This window comes from Eucalyptus grandis, chromosome 3 (assembly GCF_016545825.1).
Source record: "Eucalyptus grandis isolate ANBG69807.140 chromosome 3, ASM1654582v1, whole genome shotgun sequence".
NCBI lineage: Eukaryota > Viridiplantae > Streptophyta > Magnoliopsida > Myrtales > Myrtaceae > Eucalyptus > Eucalyptus grandis.
Genome location: NC_052614.1, coordinates 14,335,184 through 14,358,672, shown reverse-complemented (window position 1 = coordinate 14,358,672; position 23,489 = coordinate 14,335,184). Strand labels below are relative to the sequence as shown.

Here is a 23,489-nt window from a genome sequence, read left to right as displayed (position 1 = left end):
GAGGCGACTAGGCAAGCGATATGCCCCCGACAAGATGCGAGGCGAATGACAAAAGTGAGCACACGAGCGAAGAGAGGTGAGAGAAGAGAGACATAGATATGAGGGATTTTATGTTAAAATGGGTAAATGTGGAATTACATTTCATGAGCGAGAATAAGATTGAAAATTAAAAAAGAAAAGAAAAAGAAATCATTAATTTGGACTATTGCATGCTGAGAAAGCCAAAATGCCAAAGCAGGTGGGAGGGAGCCTCGAGTTAAAGGCCTTGTAGAGGCCTTGGGAATGTTAGCATTTGCAAAATGGGCTCTCAAAATTTAAAGCCGAAACACACTAGCATTTGGCTAAGGGTCTTTACAGGTTCAAGAGGCTTTGCAATGTTGTTCCCGTACGTAGCCCGGCATTTACGAAGCCCATCGTGAAGGGTCACTTTCAGCCTTTCGGCTTCCGAAGTCAGGCCTTTGATAGTCGGTCATAAGCGCTGCGCTCGGTTCTTGACCAATCATGTAGTGATCGTGCTTAACCTTTAGGCCATAAACTCATCGACGCCGCTTCGCCTTAGCTGCCGAGAATAAAATCAAAATCTCAGTACTTTTGGAGAAGAGAACATACTGAGGTAAGTAAAGTCTTATCAAGCACCTGAAGACAAGATCGACATGCATAAAATAAAAAAAAGAACCCCTCGTTCAAAATATTTTGAATATTTTATGAAAATTAAGATGTTAACGAGACATCCCAAAATCTGGACTTGGGGCTCAAGGGAAAAAAAGGATAGAAAAGAAAAGTAAACCTTGGGCTCCAAGGCAAAATTGATTAGAAATTGGATCTCCATTTTCCTAGAACCTTCCAGGATATATGTCCCGGAAAGCTCATGCCCTTTTTTCTTTATTTATTCCTTTTCTTTCTAAAAGAAAAAAGAAGTTTACAGATACTCAATTCCACCATAAATAAACTTCTCTACCACCTTCTTTCTTCATCCTCGTCATCCTCTTTCTGCGTCTCAGAATCTCCATCAACCTTCGTCGTCGTCGTCGTCTCGCCATGCCGAGCAGATTCCCGGGAGCCATCACGCAGGACTGGGACACCGTCGTCCTCCACAAGTCGAAGCCCAAGTCGCAGGACCTCCGGGACCCCAAGGCCGTCAACAAGGCCCTCCGCTCCGGCGCCCCCATCCAGACCGTCAAGAAGTTCGACGCCGCCTCCAACAAGAAGGCCTCGTCCTCGGCGCTCCCGGTCGTGAGCGCCCGGAAGCTGGACGAGGCCGCGGAGCCGGCGGCGCTCGAGAGGGTGCCCGGCGAGGTGCGGCAGGCCATCCAGAGGGCGCGGCTGGAGAAGAAGATGAGCCAGGCCGAGCTGGCGAAGCAGATCAACGAGCCCCCCAAGGTGGTGCAGGAGTACGAGAACGGCAAGGCGGTGCCCAACCGGGCCGTGCTCGCCAAGATGGAGCGGGTCCTCGGCGTCAAGCTCAGGGGCAAGATCGGAAAGTGATCGCCGCTGCGGGTTGGTGGAAGAATCATCGACGGCGTCCGAGGACGCGGCGGGTTCATGATCTCGAAGTCGTCATACTTTCAGTCATCGTTAGAAATGTAAATGGATCTTGATCTTTTGTAATTCCCTTTCTTCTTCTTTTTCCGTGTTCTACTGTTCGGGTGGTCACGTAATTACGACGGCTCCGAGCCCATTTATATATGGACCTACTTTCAAAAATGTCTAGGTCGCCCTTTGTTTGTTTTTTTTTTTTTTCGGTAAAGAGTAATAAAGTTGTCAATTTGTTGAGGAGTTGACTTGGTAAATGGTCCTTGCATGTTTAATGTAGTGTTGGTACCACACTCCCGTTATATTAATATTGAGCATTGAGATATATTCTTTTTACTTGAATCAAAATCTTGCATTGCAAAATTTGATTTTTTCTGTCTATCCATATAATATAATTTTTTTATAATATATGAATGTTAACACGTAAATTTACGTTATATATATATATATCATTTGAGATTAGAATATTTCAAGTTTTCTTGTGAGAAGATAAAAAGTTGTCCATTCCCTCATGTTAATAAGGACAGGGTCAGTAAAACCTTTGCTCCTATTATGACCTTCAATTCATCTCTCTTTCGAGCTCAAGTCCTTTGATTTATATACGAGAGAGAAAGGTCTTAGACCTGAGCAGGTCTATAAAAGGCTCAAGGGGAGACCCCCCACTGGAGGGAGAACCTCCTAGGGGTGAGAGACCCCAAGTGGGTCCCCGTATCCCGCATCTCAAGGGAGAAACAATACTGAGAGGAGCGAGGGGACCACAGCTGCCGGGGTAACAGCAGGTTCGAAATGGCGGTGATTTGGATTCTAACCTCCTTAAATGGAGAGGGTACCCAAGGACCATGTGGTGGTTTGCCGCAAGTAAACCCGGGGCTCTAGCTGGCTTAAATGCCAAGTTCCACCAACTAAACGCTAAAGTCACGTCCTGAGTTGGTTGGTGTCTGTGTTGGAAAAAGGAAAAGTTTGTAATTATGTTTGACCGTCAGTGTTGTACCCTCCTGCTAGCACAGCTCATGATTTAACGGTACTATTAGTTTTGAAAAAGAGACGGTAAATGCTCAGCCACACATTTTCCATGAGAGAGAGAAGGTCTGTATTTTGCTTGGCAATGTCCTACACCACACGCTTGTGTCGAAAAAAAGGAAAAGTTTGTGGTTATTTTTTACTGTCACACCGTTGTACCGTCCTGTTAGCACGACTCGTGATTTAAATACGTTTCCTACTTGATGTGTTAAATCGAGCCAATAATTTCTATCTCGTATAAAGCAAGCTCCTCTACTCCTAAGCGTCCAAAAAGAGGACTCATTTCTGATTCCCCATTTCCTCAACCTACAACAATAATTTCTATCCTGTAACACTGTTCGCCACTGTCCGTTGTCGCTGTCCATCGCCGCCATCCGCCGGCAACCAGTCTGGCGAGCTCGCCAGGCTAGGGTGAGGTCCGGCGAGCTCGCCGAAGGCAAGCCTAACCACCGGCGAGGCTGGGTGAGGGCTAGGCGAGCCTTGCTCAGCTGTCGGCGAGGCTCGGCTGACGAGGGCTGGCGACGCTCCGGTGAGGTCGCCGGCCCTCGTCTGGCCGATTGCGGTCCGACGACCAGCCGAAGAAGAAGAATAGGAGAAAAAAAAAAAAAGAAAAGGAAAATAAAGGGAAAAAAAGAAAAGAAAAGAAAAAAAGTATAAAAGTATAAAAATTATTTAAAAATTAAAAAGAAATTGATTTGGAATATAACCAATGAGTACGGTATCGATGCAATTCTATTATAGAATCGAAATTTTGGACAATTACCAAACGGCTTAAAATGCTTAGAATACATTCTTGGGAACAAAAGAAAAATAATCATTTTTTATCGAATCTACTCCCAGGAACATGATCGTTACCAAACACGCCCTAAATCCCATAAGAAACCTCAATTTTAATTTATTTTCTACTCTTCTAGCTAAAATTAAAGAGGAAGAAACTTAAAAACATGGCCGCCGCCTCCTCCTTCGCCACGTCACACGACCCTCTTCCTCTCGATCTTTGCTCTTTCTCTTGATCGTCTTGCAATTGCTCGCCGCCCTCCGACCCTTCCTCCACAGCCACAACCTTGCCTCTGGCCCTCCATTACGGGATCCTAGTTGTGGCCCTCTAGGTCGCCTTGATCTCTACTCTTCCTTTGACCTTCCCTTATAGTAGCAACCTTGCCGTTGCTCGCGGCCTCACCTCCTCTCCATCGCACTTGCCTCAACCTTCCATCGTCTTCTTCAACTATTCTCTCTCCCTTTGCACTTGTAGACTCGCCCTAGAAACTCACCATGCCTTGGATACATGTGTCGGGAATAGTTGACCATGTGTCGGAAAATTCGACTCGTGTTGACCGTGTGTTCGAGAGTGTCGGACACGATATGGAAGTTCCTGCAATGTGTACGTGCTTCATAGGTCACAATAACTATGATGAAATATTTATGGCACAATAAAACATGATCAAGTTGCAATTACGTTCAGAACTTTTGGTTGGGCATTCTAATAATTTTGTAGGCTCAACAACAAATAGAAGTTTGAGAAATGAGAAACATAGTGAAATAAGCGTAGGCAATATCACTAAGTTATGCCTTAACTAAGAATTTATTTCTTCAAGGTATTTGAAAATGTGTGCGCCAAGAACACGTAAATTATTATATATCATTTGAGATTAGAATATTTCAAGTTTTCTTGTGAGAAGATAAAAATTTGTCCATTCCCTCACGTTAATAAGGACAGGGTCAGTAAAACCTTTGCTCCTATTTTGACCTTCAATTCATCTCTCTTTCGAGCTCAAGTCCTTCGATTTATATACGAGAGAAAAAGGTCTTAGACCTGAGCAGGTTTATAAAAGGCTCAACGGGAAACCCCCCACTGGAGGGAGAACCTCCCAGGGGTGAGAGACCCCAAGTGGGTCCCCGTATCCCCGCCTCTCAGGGGAGAAATAATACTGAGAGGAGCGAGGGGATCACAGCTGTTGGGGTAATAGCATATCCGAAAGGACGGTGGTTTAGATTCTAACCTCCTTAAATGGAGAGGGTACGTAAGGACCATGTGGTGGTTTGCCACAAGCAAACCTGAGACTCTAGCTGGCTTAAATGCCAAGTTCCACCAACTAAACGCTAGAGTCATGCCCTGAGTTGGTTGGTGTCTATGTTGGAAAAAGGAAAAGATTTTAATTATGTTTGACCGTCACAGTGTTGTACCCTCCTGCTAGCACAGCTCATGATTTAACGGTACAATTAGTTTTGAAAAAGAGACGGTAAATGCTCAGCCACGCATTTTCCATAAGAGAGAGAAGGTCTGTATTTTGCTTGGCAATGTCCCACATCACATGCTTGTGTCGAAAAAAAGGAAAAGTTTGTGGTTATTTTTTACCGTCACACCGTTGTACCGTCCTGTTAGCACAACTCGTGATTTAAATACGTTTCCTACTTGATGCGTTAAATCGAGCCAATAATTTCTATCCCGTATAAAGCAAGCTCCTCTACTCCTAAGCGTCCAAAAAGAGGACTCATTTCGGATTCCCCATTTCCTCGACCTACAACATAACTTACCACGTAAAAGATTGCAAATCCAGACCACCATGTCGTCGGTAAAACACGTTGCCGTCCTAGCCTTCCCGTTCGGCAGCCACCCTTGGCCTCTCGCCAACCTGCTCCTCAGGCTTGCCACCGCCACCTCGGATGTCCACTTCTCTTTCTTGAACACAGCCAAGTCCAACGGGGTCATCTTCCCTCTGCCGTATAGAGCCGAGCTACCCAGCAACGTTCGAGTCTATGACGTCAGCGATGGCTTGCAGGACGATTGCCAGGGGGCGACGAAGCATCCGAGAGAACACGTGGATTTGTTCCTGAAAGCGGCGCCCGAGAGTTTTGGAGCGGCTGTTGACGTTGCAGAGCAAGATGTGAGGAAGAAGGTGAGCTGTTTATTGACTGACGCTTTCTTGATTTTCGCAGGCGAAATGGCAGAGAAGATGCAGGTTCCCTGGGTAACTCTCTGGGTCCCCGCTCCGTATTCGTTAGCGGCGCATGTGTACACTGACGTCATAAGTGAGCTCCTTCGTGAATCCTCCGGCGGTGGCACCTCCACCGATGACGACAAAAGCCTCGGAGTAATTCCAGGATTATCTATGATGCGCATTTCAGATTTACCTAATGAGATAATCGATGATCAGGATACATCAAGGGTTGCGTGCCTGCTGCGTGAGATGGGGCGTGTGCTCCCAATTGGCGCCAGTGCTGTCGTCATGAACTCCTACGCGGAAGTGAACCCAACACCTCTGATAACGGACCTGAAATCCAAGTTCAAGATGCTCCTCCAAGTAGGGTGCCTCACTGTGTCATTCCCCCCGTCGCCGCTGCCATCGGGCTCTGCCTCTGACACAACCGGTTGCTTGACGTGGCTCGATGCCAGAGACCCTCGGTCTGTGGCGTACATATGCTTCGGGACGGTGGCAATGCCATCACCAAGTGAGGTATTGGCTCTCGGGGAAGCTTTGGAGTCTACTAAGACCCCATTTCTATGGTCCATCAAGGAACACGTGATGGCGTACTTGCCCAAGGGGCTCCAAGAGCGGACGAGAGCGTACGGGAAATTCGTCCCATGGGCTCCACAGGGCCAGGTGTTGAGCCACCCGGCGTGTGGGGTCTATGTGACACACTGCGGGTACAACTCGGTGTTCGAGAGCGTGGCAGGTGGCGTGCCGATGGTATGCAAGCCATTTTGGGCGGACAACATGATGAACGGGAGGATGATAGAGGAAGTGTGGGGGATTGGAGTGAAAGTAGAAGGTGGGACCATAACGAAGAGTGGGATGGAGAAGGCATTGGAGGTGGTGTTGAGGGGTGAGGATGGGAAGGAAATGAGGAAGAAGGTTGGTGAGTTGAGGGAGAGATTGGTGGAGGCAGCTGGACCCAATGGGAGTGCTGAGGCCGATTTCAAGGTCCTTGTGGAGCTCATCTCCACTTCATGAAGCGCATCATGCATTAGCTCCCATTTGCAGCAGATTTTAATGAATGTAACGTATTGAGTGATGTGTCTCAAACTGCCATTGATCGTGAAAGACCCCTACTTGCTTAAGGTCTATTTAAGTCCAAGGTAATATTTAGTAAATCAATGTCATGTACTCATGGTTAATGCTTTTGATGCTCCGAGTATGATTTGAACTCTCCATTCTAATTTTGGTATGGTTTTGAATGAGTTTTGATATGAGTTTTGCTAGCATAACAGTGTTTGGGCTACTATGAAAATAATAACCTATTATAAGTCACAAATTCTTAAATGAGTAGACTCACAAAAATATATAATAATTTGTTATTTAGTTTTTGTGGTCCTAAAAAGAACATTATTTTCATAGTAGATTAAAAGATTTGTAACCTAATCATTTCTCTTTTAATATCTTTTCGCTTCATTTATTCCTCCATCGAATTGGAAGAAAACATGATCTTTTATCTCTTTGGTAGTTGTGATTGAATATAACATATGAAGACTAAAACTAGGGATAGAAAATTGGTCGCGCAGATACAATCTTATATATTTTCATTCATCAAAATTTGTCTTATTTACATTTGAGATTTCGCAGTATTAAATACCGGAATTTTACAAAGGAAATAAACTAAGCATTAAAAACAAAAGAATTACCTAATTAATAAAGATATAAGGACTGAAAAATACAATAAAGACTTAGGAACTAGATAATGCATTAAAACACCTAAATACTTCAACTTTGACTTTGGAAATGTATAAGACAGTTAAAACTCATGAAAGCTAGGACTAAAGATGTTTGACCACATGCAGGAAAGAAATTGCTGGTAGCTGTTACGGTGGGTCTGAGGCACGAGGCTCTCTGAAGGGCCCCGCACGGTACGTGCACAAGAAATGTGAATGCGCCGTTTTTTAAGTTCAAACTCACATTACAATCTAAATAGCATGCGAAACGCAATACAGGACACGATATTATACCACACGCAACACATAATGTCTTAAAAATAAAGAATTTTATGATACGTTATATATTAAATGAATATTTTTATTTTTAATTAATTTGATCTTTTATTTTCTGAAATCACTATTTAGCCTCATTTATTTTTTTTTTTTCTCTGAGATATTTTTTTCTGAGAAAAATAAAGAAAAAAAAAAAATCACTCCATTGTTTTTTAGAAGATGCCCACGTTTTCTTTTATTCATTTTTCCCATTTTCTTCTCTACTTTCTTTCTTTCTCTCTCTCTCTCTTTTTCATACTTTATATTTTTCTTGCACTAGATATTAAATTGCAAATTCAAAGAAGTACAACAAAGTGCCGTGGAAAAAGAATTTTTCAAAATACTACAATGTGATGAATTTCCCTGAGTTATGTCACCCCACTCCCTGCCAGGCCCCCTGCCAAGCTCCCTTCCCTAGTTTCGGGAAAAAAAGAATAAAAAAAGTGGAACCCTTCTCTCCCCTCCTCAGTTGCCATTCGCCACTGTTCGCCATTGTTCGTTGCCGCCGTCCACCGGCAACCAGGTCTGGCGAGCTTGCTGGAGGCTCGCTAGGCCAGGGTGAGGTCTAGCGAGCTCGCCGAAGGCAAGCCCAGCCAGCGGCGAGCTCGGCTGATGAGGGTGGCGGCGCTCCGGTGAGGTCACTGGCCCTCGTTTGGCCGGTCGTCGGTCCGACGACCAGCCTGAAGAAGAAGAATAGGAGAAAAAAAGAAAAAAAAAAAAGGAAAACAAAGGAAAAAAAAAGAAAAGAAAAAGTATAAAAGTATAAAAATTATTTAAAAATTAAAAGAAATTGATTTGGAATAGAATTAATGAGTACGGTATCGGATGCAATTCTATTCTAGAATCGAAATTTTGGACGATTCCAAACGGCTTAAAATGCTTAGAATATGTTCTTGGGAACGAAATAAAAATAATCATTTTTTATTAGAATCTACTCCCGGAATAAAATCGTTACCAAACGCGCCCTAAATCCCATAAGAAACCTCATTTTTAATTTATTTTCTACTCTTCTAGCTAAAATTAAAAGAGGAAGAAACTTAAAAACATGGCCGCCGCCTCCTCCTCCGCCACGTCACACGACCCTCTTCCTCTCGATCTTTGCTCTTTCTCTCGATCGTCTTGCAATTGCTCGCCGCCCTCCGACCCTTCCTCCTTCACAGCCACAACCTTGCCTTTGGCCCTCCATTACGGGATCCTAGTTGCGGCCCTCTAGGTCACCTTGATCTCTACTCTTCCTCTGACCTTCCCTTATAGTCGCAGCCTTGCCGTTGCTTGCGGCCTCACCTCCTCTCCATCGCACTTGCCTCAACCTTCCATCGTCTTCTTCAACAAATAGAAATTTGAGAAATGAGAAACAAAGAGTGAATTAAGCGTAGGCAATATCACTAAGTTATGCCTTAACTAAGAATTTATTTCTTCAAGGTATTTGAAAATGTGTGCGCCAAGAACCATAAGTGATTTTTGAAAAGCATGTTGATCTTAACCTTTGCACAAAAAACAAAAAAAGAAAAAACTTGGACCAATACAACCCGATCACCTGGGTTGTATGCCCTTCGGGTCTTGGGTTAGGTTAGGTCAAGCACACTCCTTTAGTGTTTTGGATTAGGCATCACGGAAACCAAACTTGTTGACAGCTTAACTAACGGTCATGTTGCTGTCCTTGCCCTCCCATTTGGCAGCCCCACGGGGCCTCTCGCCAACCTCCTCCTCAAGCTGGCTAGGTCCACCCCACGTGGTCACGTAATTACGACGGCTCCGAGCCCATTTATATATGGACCTACTTTCAAAAATGTCTAGGTCGCTCTTTGTTTGTTTGTTTGTTTTTTTTTTGTTTTGGTAAAGAGTAATAAAGTTGTCAATAGTTGACTTGATAAATGGTCCTTGCATGTTTAATGTAGTGTTGGTACCACACTCCCGTTATTTTAATATTGAGCATTGAGATATATTCTTTTTACTTGAATCAAAATCTTGCATTGCAAAATTTGATTTTTTCTGTCTATCCATATAATATAATTTTTTTTATAATATATGAATGTTAACATGTAAATTTACGTTTATATATATATCATTTGAGATTAGAATATTTCAAGTTTTCTTGTGAGAAGATAAAAAGTTGTCCATTCCCTCACGTTAATAAGGACAGGGTGAGTAAAACCTTTGCTCCTATTTTGACCTTCAATTCATCTCTCTTTCGAGTTCAAGTCCTTCGATTTATATACGAGAGAGAAAAGGTCTTAGACTTGAGCAAGTCTATTAAAGGCTCAAGAGGAGACCCCCCACTAGAGGGAGAACCTCTCAGGGGTGAGAGACCCCAAGTGGGTCCCCGTATCCCGCCTCTCAGGGGAGAAACAATACTGAGAGGAGTGAGGGGACCATAACTGTTGGGGTAACAGCAGATCCGAAAGGGCGGTGGTTTGAATTCTAACCTCCTTAAATGGAGAGGGTACCCAAAGACCATGTGGTGGTTTGCCACAAGCAAACCCGGGGCTCTAGCTGGCTTAAATGCCAAGTTCCACCAACTAAACGCTAGAGTCACGCCCTGAGTTGGTTGGTGTCTATGTTGGAAAAAGGAAAAGTTTGTAATTATGTTTGACCGTCACAGTGTTGTACCCTCCTGCTAGCACAGCTCATGATCTAACGGTACTATTAGTTTTGAAAAAGAGACGGTAAATGCTCAGCCACACATTTATCATAAGAGAGAGAAGGTCTGTATTTTGCTTGGCAATGTCCCACACCACGTGCTTGTGTCGAAAAAAAAAGGAAAAGTTTGTGGTTATTTTTACTGGGGCTAATTCCATAAAAAAGCATCAACTTTACGTTGATGGACAAAACTGGCCAAAAATTTTTTTTGTCTCATGAAAAAGCATAAACTTTAGGTCGAGGGACAAATCTAGCCCGAACTTTTTTTTGTCTCGTAAAAAAGCACAAACTTTAGGTTAAGTGACAATTCTAGCTCCATTTTTATTTTGTCTCATAAAAAATAACAAACTTTCACTCCTATCCAAAATCTAACCCTTACCATTAACTTTCTATTTGAAGTTAACCTTATTTCAAGAGAAAATGTTCTAGTTGTGAGGTTAGTGGATCTCATCAATGGTTTCTCTTGACGGCGGTGATCTACGGTTTCATATTACGACAAAACAATAAAGTCTAACGAGAAAAATTCAATCGAGAGATTTTTTTACTTGCTAGTGAAGTATAGGAGATGGCATAGTTTCACTATTATTCTTCAAGCTATGGCTCAAACAAGAAGAAAATGGATGGTGTTAGCCAACAAGTGCACATGGATTAAGGACAATCAATGAATATAAATTAAGGGTGGCCAGATTTAGAATTTAAGTGAAAGTTGATGATTTTTTTTCCAAACAAAAAAAATTTGGGCCAAAATTGTCACTCGACCTAAAGTTTGTGCTTTTTTACGAGACAAAAAAGAGTTTGGGCCAAATTTGTCCATTGACCTAAAGTTGGTCTTTCTTTTACGAGACAAAAAGTTTGGGCAGATTTGTTGATTGACCTAAAGTTGGTGCTTTTTTTGGAATTAACCCTTTTTACTGTCACACCGTTGTACCGTCCTGTTAGCGCAACTCGTGATTTAAATACGTTTCCTACTTGATGCGTTAAATCGAGCCAATAATTTCTATCCCGTATAAAGCAAGCTCCTCTACTCCTAAGCGTCCAAAAAGAGGACTCATTTCGGATTCCCCATTTCCTCGACCTACAACATAACTTACCACGTAAAAGATTGCAAATCCAGACCACCTTGTCGTCGGTAAAACACGTTGCCGTCCTAGCCTTCCCGTTCGGCAGCCACCCTTGGCCTCTCGCCAACCTGCTCCTCAGGCTTGCCACCGCCACCTCGGATGTCCACTTCTCTTTCTTGAACACAGCCAAGTCCAACGGGGTCATCTTCCCTCTGCCGTCGAGAGCCGAGCTACCCAGCAACGTTCGAGTCTATGACGTCAGCGATGGCTTGCAGGACGATTGCCAGGGGGCGACGAAGCATCCGAGAGAACACGTGGATTTGTTCCTGAAAGCGGCGCCCGAGAGTTTTGGAGCGGCTGTTGACGTTGCAGAGCAAGATGTGAGGAAGAAGGTGAGCTGTTTATTGACTGACGCTTTCTTGATTTTCGCAGGCGAAATGGCAGAGAAGATGCAGGTTCCCTGGGTAACTCTCTGGATCCCCGCTCCGTATTCGTTAGCGGCGCATGTGTACACTGACGTCATAAGTGAGCTCCTTCGTGAATCCTCCGGCGGTGGCACCTCCACCGATGACGACAAAAGCCTCAGGTAATTCCAGGATTATCTATGATGCGCATTTCAGATTTACCTAATGAGATAATCGATGATCAGGATACATCAAGGGTTGCGTGCCTGCTGCGTGAGATGGGGCGTGTTCTCCCAATTGGCGCCAGTGCTGTCGTCATGAACTCCTACGCGGAAGTGAACCCAACACCTCTGATAACGGACCTGAAATCCAAGTTCAAGATGCTCCTCCAAGTAGGGTGCCTCACTGTGTCATTCCCCCCGCCGCCGCTGCCATCGGGCTCTGCCTCTGACACAACCGGTTGCTTGACGTGGCTCGATGCCAGAGACCCTCGGTCTGTGGCGTACATATGCTTCGGGACGGTGGCAATGCCATCACCAAGTGAGGTATTGGCTCTCGGGGAAGCTTTGGAGTCTACTAAGACCCCATTTCTATGGTCCATCAAGGAACACGTGATGGCGTACTTGCCCAAGGGGCTTCAAGAGCGGACGAGCGTACGGGAAATTCGTCCCATGGGCTCCACAGGGCCAGGTGTTGAGCCACCCGGCGTGTGGGGTCTATGTGACACACTGCGGGTACAACTCGGTGTTCGAGAGCGTGGCGGGTGGCGTGCCGATGGTATGCAAGCCATTTTGGGCGGACAACATGATGAACGGGAGGATGATAGAGGAAGTGTGGGGGATTGGAGTGAAAGTAGAAGGTGGGACCATAACGAAGAGTGGGATGGAGAAGGCATTGGAGGTGGTGTTGAGGGGTGAGGATGGGAAGGAAATGAGGAAGAAGGTTGGTGAGTTGAGGGAGAGATTGGTGGAGGCAGCTGGACCCGATGGGAGTGCTGAGGCCGATTTCAAGGTCCTTGTGGAGCTCATCTCCACTTCATGAAGTGCATCATGCACTAGCTCTAATTTGCAGCAGATTTTAATCAATGTACTGAGTGATGTGTTTCAAACTGTCATTGGTCAGGAAAGACTCCTACTTGCTTAAGGTCTATTTAAGTCCAAGGTAATATTTAGTAAATCAATGTCATGTACTCATGGTTAATGCTTTTGATGCTCCGAGTATGATTTGAACTCTCCATTCTAATTTTGGTTTGGCTTCGAATGAGTTTTGATATGAGTTTTGCTAGCATAATAGTGTTTGGGCTTTGGGCTATTATGAAAATAATAACCTATTATAAGTCACAAATTCTTAAATGAGTAGACTCACAAAAATATATAATAATTTGTTATTTAGTGTTTTGTTATCCTAAAAAGAACATTATTTTCATAGTAGATTAAAAGATTTGTAACCTAATCATTTCTCTTTTAATTTTTTTTTTTTTGCTTCATTTATTCCTCCATCGAATTGGAGGAAAACATGATCTTTTATCTCTTTGGTAGTTGTGAATGAATATAACATATGAAGACTAAAACTAGGGATAGAAAATTGGTCACGCAAATACAAATCTTATATATTTTCATTCATCAAAATCTGTCTTATTTACATTTGAGGTTTCACAGTATTAAATACTGGGAATTTTACGAAGGAAATAGACTAAGCATTAAAAACAAAAGAATTACCTAATTAATAAAGACATAAGGACTGAAAAATACAATAAAGACTTAGGAACTAGATAATGCATTAAAACACCTAAATACTTCAACTTTGACTTTGGAAATGTATAAGACAGTTAAAACTCATGAAAGCTAGGACTAAAGATGTTTGACCACATGCAGGAAAGAAATTGCTGGTAGCTGTTACGGTGGGTCTGAGGCACGAGACTCTCTGAAGGGCCCCGCACGGTACGTGCACAAGAAATGTGAATGCGCCGTTTTTTAAGTTCAAACTCACGTCACAATCTAAATAGCATTGATATGCGAAACGCAATACGTGACACGATATGATATCACACGCAACACATTATGTCTTAAAAATAAAGAATTTTATGACATGATATATATTTAATAAATATTTTTATTTTTAATTAATTTGATATTTTATTTTCCGAAATCACTATTTAGCCTCATTTATTTATTTTCTGATAAAAATAAAGAAAAAAAATCACTCCATTGTTTTTAGAAGATGCCCACGTTTTCTTTTAATTCCCATTTTCCTCTCTCTCTCTCTCTCTCTCTCTCTCTCTCTCTCTCTCTCTCTCATACTTTATATTTTTCTTGCGCTAGATATTAAATCGCAAATTCAAAGAAGTACAATGAAGGGCCGCGGAAAAAGAATTTTTCAAAATACTACAATGTGATGAATTTCCCTGAGTTATGTCACCCCACCTAGGGGTGATCGGTTTCCGGTTCGATCCGGTTCCAAGGTGGAACCGGGAATCGGATTGGGAAAATTGGTTCCCAATTTTGGGAATCGTGGACCGGACCGTGCCGATGGTCTGTCGGTCCAAAAGAATTGACACTTTATTTTTCACTAAGAATGACCATTCACTAAAGAATAATCGTCTCCTGGACCGATTAATCAAATTCGGTTTTCCGAGCAATCTAATAAAACTACTCACACATGTTTCCACGTGCAAAATATTCAAACTTCACTTGTGTGAATATCAATAATAGTTTATGTGTTTCATGCTTAATTTTAAGCATAAAACCCATGAACAACGTGATTAAAGGTTGTGCTTGGCTTATGTTTTATAGACAATCTCTCTTCTATACTTTGAATGTTTAGTCGATATGAGACTTTTCATTGTCGTTTGCAAGTGAGAGGAGCAAGAGAGAGAGTGTGAGCATGAGGAGAGTTTTTTCTATAAATAAAGAGTAACAATAAGAGTTTTGGTGGTCTCTTGGCCACATAAGAGGTTGTTACCTAAATTGCAATTCCGATTGCAATAAGTTTCATATATAATATTAATATATTATATGTGTTTATATATTATATGAATATAAATTATATATAAAAAAATTCAGTCGATCCGGTCGGTGGTCCAGTTCCCACCTTGGGCAACCGGAACCGGACCAACCGGCCGCCGGTTCAAGATTAGGAATCGGGAACCGGACCGCCGACCATGGGAACCACCCAAAACCGGCCGGTTTGGTCCGGTTCGGTCCGGTTCCGTTGCACACCCCTAACCCCACCCCTGCTAGGCCCCCGCCAAGCTCCCTTCCCTAGTTTCGGGAAAAAAAAAAAAAAAAAAGTGGAACCCTTCTCTCCCCTCCTCGGTTGCCGTTTGCCACCGTTCGCCACTGTCCGTTTTTGCTGTCCGCCATCGCCGTCTGTCGGTAACCGGTCTGGCGAGCTCGCAAGAGGCTCGCCAGGCTAGGGTGAGGTCCGGCAAGCTCGCCGAAGGCAAGCCCAGCCACCGGCGAGGTTGGGTGAGGGCTAGGCGAGCCTTGCTCAAGCTGCCGGCGAGGCTCGGCCGATGAGGGCTGGCGACGCTCCGGTGAGGTCGTCGGCCCTCGTTTGGCCGGTCGTCGATCTGGCGACCAGCTGAAGAAGAAGAATAGGAGAAAAAAAGAAAAAAAGAAAAGGAAAACAAAGGAAAAAAAGAAAAGAAAAAAAAAGTATAAAAGTATAAAAATTATTTAAAAATTAAAAGAAATTGATTTGGAACAGAATCAATGAGTACGGTATTAGATGCAATTCTATTATAGAATCGAAATTTTGGACATTACCAAACGGCTTAAAATGCTTAGAATCTGTTCTTGGGAACAGAATAAAAATAATCATTTTTTATCAGAATCTACTCCCGGAACATAATCGTTACCAAACGCGCCCTAAATCCCATCAGAAACCTCAATTTTAATTTATTTTCTATTCTTCTAGCTAAAATTAAAAGAGGAAGAAACTTAAAAACATGGCCGCCGCCTCCTCCTCCGCCGCGTCACACGACCCTCTTCCTCTCGATCGTCTCGCAATTGCTCGCCGCCCTCTGACCCTTCCTCCTTCATAGCCACAACCTTGCCTCGGCCCTCCATTACGGGATCCTAGTTGCGGCCCTCTAGGTCGCCTTGATCTCTACTCTTCCTCTGACCTTCCCTTATAGTCGCAGCCTTGCCGTTGCTCGTGGCCTCACCTCCTCTCCATCGCACTTGCCTCAACCTTCCATCGTCTTCTTCAACTATTCTCTCTCCCTTTGCACTTGCAGACTCGCCCTAGAAACTCACCATGCCTTGGATACACGTGTCGGGAAGAGTTGACCATGTCGGAAAATTCGACTCGTGTTGACCGTGTGTGTCGAGAGTGTCGGACACGACATGGAAGTTCCCGCAATGTGTCCGTGCTTCATAGGTCACAATAACTATGATGAAATATTTACGGCACAATAAAACATGATCAAGTTGCAATTACGTTCAGAACTTTTGGTTGGACATTCTAATAATTTTGTAGGCTCAACAACAAATAGAAGTTTGAGAAATGAGAAACAAAGAGTGAAATAAGCGTAGGCAATATCACTAAGTTATGCCTTAACTAAGAATTTATTTCTTCAAGGTATTTGAAAATGTGTGTGCCAAGAACCATAAGTGATTTTTGAAAAGCATGTTGATCTTAACCTTTGCACAAAAAACAAAAAAAGAAAAAACTTGGACCAACCCAACCCACCTGAGTTGTATGCCCTTCAGGTCTGGGGTTAGGTTAGGTCAAGCACACTCCTTTAGTGTTTTGGATTAGGCATCATGGAAACCAAACTTTTTGACAGCTTAACTAACGGTCATGTTGCTGTCCTTGCCCTCCCATTTGGCAGCCCCACGTGGCCTCTCGCCAACCTCCTCCTCAAGCTGGCTAGGTCCACCCCTAACCTCCGCTTCTCTTTCTAGAACACAGCCAAGTCCAATGGCGTCATTTTCCCTCCGCTCTCGAGAGCTGGTGAACCCCAGAAATCCAAGTCTATGACCTCGTCAACGTTTGAGTTTGGCATTTTGACAAGCTAAATCCTCCCTACGAGCAAAGCTTGATATTTTTGGAATACATTTCTTCATATCCACTGTGTTGAGGACATTCCAAAACTCTCTTGCGGCACTTTGAGGGACAACTCCGTGGGTTTGTAGATGAAAATGATAGGAGAGAGCCATGATATGATATGACTCTGATGTGGTTGCATGATGGGTGAAAATAGTTTGGGTGAGAATTGTTTGAAGTAGTTATCACTGTTGACACCTAAATTTTGACGATTTAGTTTATTTATTTATTGCATAGGAAATTATGGGTTAATTTTTATTAATTGCATAGCATATAGATTTAGATTGCATTTATTTTGTTTTTGCATTTTTGCATTTTATTGGATTGGTGGCGGATGAGTTCGAATTAGATGGATCGGGCGCACGAAGCGAGTTGGTTGACCGCCCGTGTTTGTTTAATAATTAAAAATGATCTCATGGGAATATAATATTTTACTGATTTTTTCGAGATATGAATCTTTTTGGATAGGGTAGATGGGTAAAAAAATATTGCGATTTGGTTTTGAAAGATTTGGATTTAGAAAATTTTTATCTTAATCTCGAATCATTATCAATAAGGGATGAATTTTGTGAAAAATATTGCGGATGTTGATTCGAGGAATAATTTGAAAATCCAATTCCTTCCCTATAAAAGGCCATCCGCGTATGAGCGCAAGCGGGGCTTCTCTGGAAAAAATTTCAGAAAAGAAAAGAAAAAGAGAAGCTGCAGAAAGTACACAGGGGGCAGAGAAAAGAACGTGAGAAAGAGAGAGAGAGAGAGAGAAAAGTAAAAAGTAGAGGTGATTTGACTCTTACTGTTCATCATCTTCCCCACTTTCGCTGCCCCCAATCGCCAGTTTCTCTTCACCGACGCTGCGCTCACACCGCCGGTCTCCACCAGCCATCGTCGCGCCAACTCGACGACCCGTGAAGCTCCGCCGCGCCTGAGCCCCGCTCCGAGCAGCAACGCAGCCACGCCTTAGCCGGTGATTCGCCTGCAGCCCGCACCGACCCACGACGGTCCGACAGTCGCCCCGCCGCACCTCCTCCGCGAGCAAACCGCGACGCCAGCAGGTCCCGAGCGGCCGCTGCACCGCCGCGTCCTGCAACCCTCTGCCATCCGACTCTGCGACTCGTCTGCAACCCGCGACCCAGCAGATCCCGAGCCGGTTCGCCGTACCCCCGCGAAATTGCTGCTGCCTCGCCGATCCGCTCCACCAGACCGACGAAGCCCACCGCGCCTCAACCGATTTCCGTCCCCGATCTGCCGCTTCGGAGCTGCTGCCCGACGCCGTTGCTCACCCTCTCGCCGGTGCCCGAACGCCGATTGCTTCGCCCGTGCCGCCCCTGTCCCGCTTGACCCGTGACCAGTTGCTGTAGCTGCGTCCACCAGCCACCGAGTCCCTTCGCCGGAGCTCCAACCACCGTGACCTCCGTTGACGGTGACCCACCACCACAGCCACTGCCCTTGCCGGACTAATCAACCAGCTTCCCGATCCACTGCTTCAGTGACCAGCCTTGCACGAGCAAGCTTTGTGGGAAAATAAAAGAAAAAAAGGAAAATTAGGCAGTTTATTTATTTATTTATCTTTTTTGAAGTCTTTATTATTTTTCCTTTATAGTTTTTAGTAGACTTGTTCCTTAAACGTATGATTGATATTCCGACATGAAAAAGTCCCTCAAGCTAGGGATTGATAGTCCGATTTTCGCGCCCGAAATCCGACTCGCAAGGACTTCAAAATCGACAATCCAATCTCAAGCCCGAGATTCGATTCGCGATTTAATTTTAAAATTGGCCAAATTTGATCTCATGCGCGAGATATGGTTCGCTAATTTTGGATATCAATTTTATCTTATTTGATTTGCTATCATCAAGTTGGTTGAATCAAATCTTATTTTCGTAAAATAAAAAATAAAAAAAAAATCTTAATTAGGATTAGGTTTGTTGTTATCTTGCATATTTAAGATTGCAATCTTATTTCAATTTTAAATAAAAAATCCAAAAAAGAAAGTGCAATCATTTAGGTTGTTAGTTTTGCATGTTAGTTTTAATTTCGAATTTCTTAAAGAAAAACACAAAAAAAAATCATTGTGCATATTAGATTAGAATTGCATGTTTCATTTTAAATTTAGATAATTTTTTATAGATAAATTGCATTTTAGATTTAGATAATGTCTTAGTTTAAATTAGGATTTAATATGACTTAATCCCTAGTTTAAATTAGATAAAATCTTAATCTAGCTAGATCATTTCAAATTTCATAAAATTTGTCTTAGGATAAATTAGTTGCAATTTCTAGGATAGATTGCATTTTCAAAATAAAAAATGTCATTTGCATGTCATTTAGTGATTATTGTTAGGTTCATTTCTAATTAGAAATTGCCCGTCATTAGATTAGGTCATTAGATTAATTTAGATTGCAAATTTAAATGTTGCCTTTCTTTAATTTCGAATCTCATAGAAAATACAAAAAAATTATTTAGAATAAATCATCTCATGCTTAGGATAGATTACATGCTTAGTTATGTCATATTGCTTAGGTCATATAGCTAAGTAATGTTGCCATGTCATATCATTTCATGTTAAATTAGTGGCATGCATTGCATATTGCATGATTTTCATTAATTAAGTGAAAACAAAACAAAAAAATTGCGTGTTAATTAGAAACCATATCTAGGGTTGTTGATGTGGATTTCAATTTAACATTGCAGATGCTTTCGTTCTTTGAGGTAAGTCCTGCATTATTTAATTACTTTCTTGGGTGTTAAATTGGTGGGCTTGCGCACCGCATGAACACCTTACATGTTAGGAGATAGCTTAAAATCAATTCAAGCTGCATGCCAAACATTTTTCAAAATTAAAAAGAATGGTACCGAAAGGGCATTAGAGAAATCTAGTGTATAATCAAGTCCCCTGTCACCCATAATCTCCAGTTCGTAGGAAGTAAAATAATTCTCCCATTATTTTACTTGGGTGTCTAATCGACCTACCATAAATTGATTAGTGGCGATTCCTAATTGAAAATCAATTGCATGTTAAAAACTTGAATCTAAGTCGCGAATTGGTATGGGCTTGGGAGAGCCCGAGTTAAATCTAGGCTTAACAATCCATTAGCCAAACCTTAGGTGGTTCATCCTCGAAAAAAAATTGGGTCGCGACAGCTTGGCGACTCCGCTGGGGACTTGAGTTGAAACTCTTGGTGGACTTAGGCCAATTTTTCTTTTCTTTTGAAAGAGTTTTTGTTTGGCAGCAAGGATTCCAGGTACGTCCCTAACATTTAAGGTGTTAAATGTTTTTGCAGGATGGGAGGTATAAGGGGAAGTGTTTGTTAACCTTTGTTTTGCAGGGAGGTGTAGGAATGTATGGTTTATTTTCATATATGAAGTGTTGTTTGATATAAGCTGTCATGCATGCCTTGCATTTATCACTACACTATTGCACACACAACCTGCCGCCGGACCTGGGCCGCATTGGATCATTTAGGATGGTATTGAGATGGATACCACTTCGACCGCATGCTCGCGGTATGAGTCGCCCATCTCAATCCCGAAGTTTCTTTCATGGTGTCAAGAGTACCCACCTCGGTCCGCATGCTCGCGACCCGGGTCGGCTCTTTGACCAAGCCGGAGTCATGAGGACCCGACATAGTCCACAAGCCCGTGGCTAGTCTGATTATCCTTGTGGCTTCACTTTGATAAGCCTGTCTAAAGTAGAAATCGAGCCTCACATCTCATGTGCATGTCTGTGTGGTTGCCATTTATTTGGTGAAATAAGTCTTCTATCCCTATACTATGCAATTTACTTAGTTTGTCATACTTTTGATCGGTCCATGACAATTTAGGTCAATCATTGATTTAATTCATTTGTCAATTAAGAATGAAATGAGGAAATTGCCATGCAATAAATCATTTGGAAAATAATTTTTTTTTTTTTTGAGAATTTGTTTTCAATTCATGTCTAGGAAATTTGATCTTGCTAGGATGTCTACTTTTCTAGCTCTCTTTAGGAAATTCCCTTTTTGTAAGAGCTTTTCATAAATAAAAAATGAAAAAAGTTGATAGATCATTGTCATGGATTGATTCTTTATTTGCACCTCGTACTTATATATTTTCATTCATTTGAATTAGGTGATAACGGATCCTTCACGCTCTCCCATCATCACGCGATTAAGAGCTAGAATGGCTGATCAAGCTGAAATGCGTGATCGTATGTCCGCTGTGGAGACTCAACTCCAACAAGTGCTTGCCTCTATAAAGCTTGTGACGGATCAACTCCAATTTCTCCAAGCAAATCCAACGGCTGCACCCGCTCTTCCTGAAGTAGTTATCCCGAAGCAAGCGAACAAGGTTCAAACGATTGACGACGACATGCCCGAGCTAGAAGATGACTCGGTCCTTGTTGGAAAGACCAAGCCTGACAGCGTTCCTAAGACAAATCAAGATGAGCGCGTTGCAAAGCTAGAAGAGATAGTGAAGCAATTGCAAGGATCACAAAACTCACTCCCGTTCGACTTGTCAATGTATGAGAAAGTCAAGATGCCAAAGAAATTTAAGATGCCAGAGTTCGAGAAGTACGATGGTACTTCCTGCCCGAAAGCTCATTTGCAAATGTACCACGTACGCATGGCCCAATATGTCAAGAATGAGCCCCTCATGATTCAATCATTTCATGCGAGTTTGACTGGGCCTGCACTGAACTGGTATATAATGAAGAATGTAAACCTCCTTGACACCTGGAATGAAGTGACTGATGCATTCCTCAAGCAATATAAGTTCAACATGGACATTGCACCTTCCCGAGAGGATCTTGAGCGGATGGAGAAGAAGAAGAGTGAGTCGTTCAAGGAGTATGCTGTGAGGTGGAGAAATCTGGCCGCTCAAGTCACTCCGGAGCCTGCTGACAAGGAGCTGATGAAGTTGTTCGTCAAGACCCTCCCATTTGAGTTTCGCAACCGAATGGCTAGCACATACGTTGAGAACTTCAACCAACTTATCCCGGTGGGTGAACAGCATTGAAGTTGGGCTAAGAGATGGATGGTTCAATGAACCAACCAATCAAAGCAAAAGGTTCACCATGAAGAAAGACAAAGAACCAAGCACGGAAGTCAATGTCACATATGCACAATCTAGCAAGCCTCCGGTTGTTCATGTCCCTAAGAATCAACAAGGGAAGGCCGACCGTCCGCCCCTCGACAATTTGTTAAGAGGCAATTCACTCCTCTTCCTGGCCCTTTGTCCCAGGTCTTGAAGGTTCTTCAAAAGAAGGAGTTGCTGTCTTATGAGCCAAAGCGACCCAATGCTGAAAAATTTTCCAACTACGATCCCTCCAAGAAATGCGAGTATCATATGGGGGAAGTAGGACATTCGGCGATGAATGCTTGACTTTGAAACATAAGGTCCAAAACTTACTTTGGACACCAAGGCGTTTGCCTTCGATCCGCTCAACCGAATGTTAAAAAAAATCCTCTACCTGAGCATGAGGATAGGGTGAATGCCATTGATGAAGGACCTTTGGAAGAAATGGGCCACGACCCACAAGAGTAACTTATTACTTTTGCACATTCCTCTGGGAATTTTTGTCGCTTTCTAGGAATTTTATTGCTTTTAGGAGTTATTATCGCTACTAGCGATTGTTTTTCACTTTTTCTTTTTTTTAGGACTTGAATTCGCATTTTCCATTCAATAAATGTAATTGATTGATGAATATCAATGAAATTACAATTTTATTTCAAATTTTGAGGACATGATGGAGTATACCAAACTAGTCCAATGACGATATCCAACCATGAAAAAGAAAAATATCATCCACGGAGAAATCCTGAGGGCTGGACTCTTTCATGTTTCTTCCCAAAATCTTTTTCCAAAAAAAAAGCATTTCACTGCTAAAAAAAAAAAAAAAAAAACATTTTCCCAAAACTTGTAGCAGATTAAACCTGTTTGTTTGTCTGACTCATTTGCTTCTTGTCTCAGAGCATGATTCTATAGCTTGTTATGACAAGGGACATTTGAGAATAGCGTATCAAGTTTCCATGATCATAAACTTGACTTGTGATCAACAGGTTTAAAGCGCACTTGCAATAAAAAATTTGGGGCAAGTAAAAGAGAGCCATCATTCTCCGGTGGAGGATCTTGGGGGCAAGTTTGTTCCAAATTACAGCCTATATGTGGTAAGGAATGTACTTTTAGGAGGTGCCGTCCTAGCATAAATGGGTAGTCATGAGTTTTCTACTCCAATTAATTCTGATGCTTTCAAGAAGTATTACCCATGATAGAATTTGCCATGTCATGTTTTGAATTGCAAACATTTTATGATGAATAAATTGCCTCATTGAGTTGCAAATTCAATTGTCTAAACTTGTTGCAAATATTGCATGTTTTCCTTGATGAATCATGTGAGATAGATTGAATGTGTCAAATGGCATACTTTGGAATGACGAAAGGCAAGCCTTATTCCGTACACTATTTCATACACTAACCCCTAGTGAGTTGTGTGAAAAATTCCATGCCCACAAGGAAAAGGGTGATCTCGCAAAGGGTACATCAACCAAGGTGATGAGAGGCGGTTTCTTCTACTACCAAAAACACTCGGGTATATCCATTGTTCAGTCATTTGAGCCCACACACATGGAGAGCTTTTTAAATTATCCCTGTCAAGAATCGTCCCATACTGGGACAAGATTTGAAATGAATGATAGGAATTTTCTTACTCACACTTGCATCAATCTTCGAGTATTGTTTTCGCAGTGTAACTTGTACGATAATTTGAAGTGCCTTAGAATGACGAAGAGCAGTTCTTTCTCTATCCACACACTATTATCCATTGCATAACCCATTTGAG

At 42.6% G+C, this 23,489-nt stretch overlaps 3 protein-coding genes across 3 annotated transcripts; all 3 read left to right on the top strand.

Moving 5' to 3' along the window:
* Positions 1-956: 956 nt before the first annotated feature.
* On the top strand, positions 957-1,781 carry LOC120292194 (multiprotein-bridging factor 1c-like). Its single transcript, XM_039310322.1, has one exon. The coding sequence runs from the start codon at positions 1,039-1,041 to the stop codon at positions 1,483-1,485; it is 447 nt and encodes a 148-aa protein (XP_039166256.1). The 5' UTR covers positions 957-1,038; the 3' UTR covers positions 1,486-1,781.
* Positions 1,782-5,117: 3,336 nt separating this feature from the next.
* On the top strand, positions 5,118-6,538 carry LOC120291664 (anthocyanidin 3-O-glucosyltransferase 7-like). Its single transcript, XM_039309334.1, has one exon. It carries the CDS (start codon positions 5,118-5,120, stop codon positions 6,504-6,506), a length of 1,389 nt encoding a protein of 462 aa, XP_039165268.1. The 3' UTR covers positions 6,507-6,538.
* A 28-nt stretch (positions 6,539-6,566) lies between these two features.
* LOC120291663 (flavonol 3-O-glucosyltransferase F3GT2-like) lies at positions 6,567-12,735 on the top strand. Its single transcript, XM_039309333.1, has 5 exons — positions 6,567-6,631; positions 7,331-7,396; positions 11,258-11,803; positions 11,929-12,166; positions 12,264-12,735. The coding sequence occupies exons 1-5, from the start codon at positions 6,567-6,569 to the stop codon at positions 12,660-12,662; spliced, it is 1,314 nt and encodes a 437-aa protein (XP_039165267.1). The 3' UTR covers positions 12,663-12,735.
* Positions 12,736-23,489: the final 10,754 nt, after the last annotated feature.

Excerpts from the sequence above, each read along its gene's own strand:
- LOC120292194 (XM_039310322.1), top strand. The coding sequence starts at position 1,039 with ATGCCGAGCAGATTCCCGGGAGCCATCACGCAGGACTGGGACACCGTC.
- LOC120291663 (XM_039309333.1), top strand. The coding sequence starts at position 6,567 with ATGTGTCTCAAACTGCCATTGATCGTGAAAGACCCCTACTTGCTTAAG. Across the intron at positions 7,397-11,257 it reads TCTCTGAAGGGCCCCGCACG|ATTGCAAATCCAGACCACCT; the intron begins GTACGTGCACAA and ends ACCACGTAAAAG. Across the intron at positions 12,167-12,263 it reads CAATGCCATCACCAAGTGAG|AGCGGACGAGCGTACGGGAA; the intron begins GTATTGGCTCTC and ends AGGGGCTTCAAG.
- LOC120291664 (XM_039309334.1), top strand. The coding sequence starts at position 5,118 with ATGTCGTCGGTAAAACACGTTGCCGTCCTAGCCTTCCCGTTCGGCAGC.